This window comes from Galeopterus variegatus, unplaced genomic scaffold (assembly GCF_000696425.1).
Source record: "Galeopterus variegatus unplaced genomic scaffold, G_variegatus-3.0.2 Scaffold11796, whole genome shotgun sequence".
NCBI lineage: Eukaryota > Metazoa > Chordata > Mammalia > Dermoptera > Cynocephalidae > Galeopterus > Galeopterus variegatus.
The window spans coordinates 8332-14033 of record NW_007737907.1 but is presented as its reverse complement, the minus strand read 5'-3'; the positions used below and the strand labels follow the sequence as shown (position 1 = coordinate 14033).

General features: G+C 32.3%; 1 protein-coding gene across 1 annotated transcript; it reads right to left on the bottom strand.

The window, feature by feature from the left end:
* Nucleotides 1–283: 283 nt before the first annotated feature.
* Nucleotides 284–1216, bottom strand: LOC103610791 (olfactory receptor 5W2-like). The gene has a single exon (XM_008594875.1). The coding sequence runs from the start codon at nt 1214–1216 to the stop codon at nt 284–286; it is 933 nt and encodes a 310-aa protein (XP_008593097.1).
* Nucleotides 1217–5702: the final 4486 nt, after the last annotated feature.

The window sequence follows — 5702 nt, the reverse complement described above, 5'->3', positions numbered from 1 at the left end:
TAACACCTGAATGAAAAATGAACAAATAGCAATTTGGTGCATTTGAAAGTATCAGGAAAATATTCCACAGGGAGAAATTACCATATATTAATTCAAACAAATAATGATGTATGAGCTATTTGGTAAACCACAATATTTTCTTATGGCTAGAATTTAATACACACACATATTTTATTAAATTAAACTGTTTAACATAACTTTGTTTCTCGTGTACCATGCAACATAAGTTTACAAAAACAACAGCCACTTTAAACATCTGTGTACATATGTGCAACATAAATATTTAAAACCATCTTTTATTTTTCAGCTTTCCCAGGGCCTCTTTCATATCCTTGTTCCTTAAGCTATAAATCAGAGGGTTCAACATGGGAATCACAAGGGTGTAAAACAATGAGATCATTTTGTCTTGATCAAGGGAGTAGAATGAACTTGGCCGGAAATACATGAAGAGCATAGTTCCCTGGAAAATTGCAACTGCAGTCAAGTGGGAGGTGCACGTCGAGAAAGCTTTGAACCTTCCCTCAGCAGAGTGGATCTTTAAGACTGATCGGATGATGTAACAATAAGAGACAAGAACTCCTGAAATGGAATTCAGTTCAATAAAACCAAAAGTGGTGAATAACACTAGCTCATTGACCTGTGTGTCTGAGCAAGATAGCAGTAAGAGAGGAGGGATATCACAGAAGAAATGATTAATCTTATTGGACCCACAGAAACATACGCTGAATGTTAATACAGTATGTATCAAAGCATCTGCCATACCCAGCAAGTAAACCCCAGCCAAGAGTAGGAAGCACACCCTCCTGGACATGTTTGTTGTATAGAGCAAGGGGTTGCTAATGGCCTTGTACCGATCAAAGGCCATCACTGCCAGCAGAAGACACTCAGAATCTACAAAGCTACAGGGTATCATGAATTGCAGAGCACAGCCGTAGAAGGGAATTGATTTGTTCTTGGCCAAGAGGTCCACCAACATCTTGGGCCCAATTGCAGTAGAATAGCAGAGGTCACAGAAAGAGAGGTGGCTGAGGAAAAAATACATTGGTGTCTGAAGCTGCAAATTCATTCTAATTAAAATGATCATTCCAAGATTTGCCATAATAGTTATGAGATAAACAATTAGAAATATGATGAAAAGGGTCATTTTGATATCAGGGTTATTCGTTATTCCCAAGAAAATGAATTCATTCAAGGAGGAGCAATTTCTTCCATCCATTCTTCTTCACTCTTGTCTAAACTTTTGAAAAAAAAAAGGATCAAAAAATTATTAATATATGTTTAACTCTTCTGTGCATTACAAAATACTTGTATGGCAGAACACCATATATTCTTGTAATTTTCCTTTTTATCCTCAGTAAAGCACCCAGTCCTGTGTCACATTTGAAGGAAACATTGTGTTTATTTCATAATAATGAAAAAAGTCTGAGACTGTCAGTACAGAAAATTTGAGTTAAATTTAGATGATGTCCATGAGTTATTTGACTTTCTACAAGTTCTTTAATGTCCTGGGTCTTAACTTCCTTATCTCAGGAAGTATATTTTTAATGTACTGAAATTTCATTACATCTGCAAAATAATGTGGAAGAAACACCAATCTTAGAGAGACCAGGCTGTCAGATATAAGATGAAGCATTTACTGTGCTTGAAAACATTCACACAGACACATAAAAAAAGTATTACAATTATTATGTTTCTCAAAAATCAGGATTGGTTTAAAAGACCATATGTTAGTTTTACAAACAGTGAGCATATCACCAATAATAAGGAGAGTTATTCTACTCTTCTTGGTCTTTGTTGTCTTTAGCATTTGATAAGACATAAAATAAGTATTATTGACCATTTTTCTACAAAGTTATTAAGGCTTTGTCAGAATGCTGATTACCTATTTTTAGTAGTTGTCTGATGACGAAGGATTAATATCCTGACATGTCAAAGAAAAAGTGCTAGAAAGAAGTGAAAACAACAGAATTTAGCACATACATTTACATCTGTTTGTATTTTAAATGGACTTTTCTCTTTAAAAATGAAAATGAGATGAGAAACTATAAATTTCTCTGAGATATATAGGCTTCTCTTTCCTGCGTAAGGGTGTATTTACGTATGTGTGTGTCATGGGTTGGAACGTGTGCCTGTCTCTATGCTGATATGTGAGAATTGGAATGTGGGTAATGGATGTTCGTGTTTTTAAGCCTAAGCAGATATGGCATGAAGTTCATATGAAGTTGACTTTGCACAAGTGGCCATTTGTAATGTGGCACCATAATTATCTTTGAAATAAAACAAACAAAAGACACCTAAACTTTATGCATAGACTTGCAGAATAATATAAGTAAAAACTTACTCATGAATCTAGATTAAAATAAATAATTAAAAACATTATTTGAGGAGACGAAGAAGTTCAGCCATATTCTTCCAGCTCTGAAGAAAAAAAATATCATTTTTGGCCTACAGTTGCAGTTTATTAAATTGAGCAAGTAGGCATAAAGTGATTCATTTAGAAATCTCTCATGGTTTTCTAAAAGATAAGTTTCCTCCCACTGTATTATTAAATTTTGGAGACTCAGAAACCTACCTGCAATGAGCAGGTCTCTGGCAGTTGAACACTAGGAACACGGCATTTTATCAGGTAGCATCTGGGAGTTAAACATCCGAAGCCTCAGCACTCTGACTTCAGTATTAACCAAATATGTCAGTAATTACATTTCTGGTTCTGTATTTCCCCTGTGAATATACCAACATCTTTAGCAAAAGTTGGGCTTTATTACTTCATTATCATTCCCTAATTTATCTATGTCAGGAAGAAGTGGCAAATTATTTCTATGATGTATGTCACAGTTCCCATGAATCTATACCCTCCCTCTCTAGTCAAAGCAGAAATTTTATGAAATGCAAACAGACCCACCTACTCAGTTCTCTTTTTTATTGCTCATTTTGTTTCTACATTTTTGAGACATTCTCTTTCCTTACCTCACTGAGAAATGTTACTGTTCTTGCAGGTTATTAAATTGAGCAAGTAGGCATAAAGTGATTCATTTAGAAATCTCTCATGGTTTTCTAAAAGCTAAGTTTCCTCCCACTGTATTATTTAATTTTGGAGACTCAGAAACCTACCTGTGATGAGCAGGTCTCTGGCAGTTGAACACTAGGAACATGGCATTTTATCAGGTAGCATCTGGGAGTTAAACATCAGCACTCTGACTTCAGTATTAACCAAATATGTCAGTAATTACATTTCTGGTTCTGTATTTCCCCTGTGAATATACCAACATCTTTAGCAAAGGCTGGGCTTTATTACTTCATTATCTTTCCCTAATTTATCGATGTCAGGAAAAAGTTGCAAATAATTCCTATGATATATTTCACAGTTCCCATGAATCTGTACCCTCCCTCTCTAGTCAAAGTAGAAATCTTATGAAATGCAAACAGACCCACCTACTCAGTTCTAACTCTTTTTTATTGCTCATTTTGTTTCTACATTTTTGAGATATTCTCTTTCCTTACCTCATTGAGAAATGTTACTGTTCTTTGATGGAATTTTTAAATTTGTTATTACGGTGCAATTCCTCTGCTACAAAATTCACACTTTTTAAGTGTACACTTGTTTAGGTTTTAGTATATTCACAAGATTGCACAACCACTGCCTTTATCTAATTCCAGAAGATATTGCATCACCCCAATAAGAAACCCATACCTGTTAGCAGTCACTCCCCCTTTTCCTACTAACCCCTGGTAAACACTAATCTACGTTGTGACTCTATGTGCCTGTTGTGGACATCTCAAATAAACAGAATCATATAATAATATATTTTTTTCACTTAGCATAATATTTTCAGGGTTCATTCACTTTCTTACATGTGCCACAATTCCCTTCCTTTTTATAACTGCATAATATTTCATTTTATGGATATGCCATCTTTTCTTGAGTCATTCAAGGTTTGATGGACATTTGTGTCATTTCTACCTTTTGGCTATTGTGAAAAAGGATGCTATGAACATTCAGTTTAATGCATCTTACTCCCATCCTTCAAATGCATGTTATCCACTCACATTTTATTGACTTTATGATTCTGTTAAATTCTCTACACTTACTATACTAGTTTTTGAATATGTTTATTTTATTCTAGTTAGAGTCTTCTACTCTATTTAAGGATTTAGCAATAATATTATTGTTTTTTTTTTCTTTTAATATTCCCTGGTACAAAGCAAAAGATATTTGCAAAGATAAATAGTTATTGTTAAGTATTTTAGGCTTCTTAAAATGCAGGATGGTCAACAAAGAGTAGAACTGTATTAATAATGGGATTTTTTTTTCTACTAATATAGCTCATATGTACAAGGATAATACATTTTAAAAATTTTCACGGACGATGATTTTTCTAAAACAGTTTTTCACTTTTTTGTTCAGAATAATTTTAATTTGCTACTATCCATACTAGTTCTATGAGAAATTGAAAAATGCAGGAATTTCTCTTGTGTGTCCTTACCCAAATCCTTATGAATTGTCTTCCTAATGTAGAAGATCAGTTGTCTAAGCTTAATTTATTGAATAGTCAATTCTTCCAAATGTTAACTTTTTATTATGCTTGAATCTAACTCTGGCTTATCTGTTCCGGTCAACTAATCAATTTTTAACCTAGTTCATTTCTATTATTTTATATTAAAAAGACAAATCTCCCAACAGTCTTTTTTTGTTGTTTTTATTTATTTTAAGTAATTTGGTTGGCTACTTCCATCATTGTTTCTCAACACACATTTTAATTCAACTGGTCATGTTCCAAAAAAAAAAAAAAAGAAAGAAAAAACTATTGGAAGTTTTATTGAAATTGCATTGATGCTATCAATAAAATTGGGAAAAAGTGAATCAATAAATGATGAAATGACATATTTGTGATATTAAATCTTCTCAACCATGTATATAATGTAACTTTATATTCATTTAAGTCTCATTAATGTTCTTAAACTTATGAAAAGTTCATAAATTTTCTTTTACATCTTTTAATAAATTTCCTTGTAGACATTTTTGGTTTCCCCACAACATCAGTGGACATGGATTTTTATCAATACTTATAATTTTCACAGTACATAAAATTATGTCACACCTTAAATCAACAATTTGCATAGATTTGGTTAACACTGAGGTGTCTTGGCATTGGTACTTCTTTTATTAATTTCCTTTTCATATACATTACCTCATTTTATTGGCATGTTGAAAATCACTTTATGTGCTGTTTCTGGAGTGTGAAAATGTTATATCTCAATGTTGTCAAATTTATTAGAGTTTCTCCCTTCTCTACTTCAATATTACATAATAATTAATAAAAATTTTCTTTTACCTCACTTAGTTTTTTATATTTAAAGTTTTGTGTATGCATACAAGAATGTATGTGTGGGTGAGATTTTATAGAGAAATAGGTGTGTTTATGTGTCCCTGTGTATTTATGTGTGCAAGTTTATAAAATTTAAATCCACTTTTCAAATGATTTTTTGTTCTCTTGAAACTGATGTCTTTAAACTCATTTTTCAAAAAAACCAAACTACTTCACAAATATGATGTATCATGCTTATTATATTTGCTGTTCAAATATTTCCATATTTCTAGACTCTTCCTTTGATTATTCCAGAAACAATACACATTATTTTAGTTCACTTATTTAGATTATGATATTCAGTAAAAAGCTTACCACTCAATATTCTTATTAAGA

Bases quoted from the DNA above. Each gene is read 5' to 3' on its own strand.
- LOC103610791 (XM_008594875.1), bottom strand. From the start codon at position 1,216: ATGGATGGAAGAAATTGCTCCTCCTTGAATGAATTCATTTTCTTGGGA.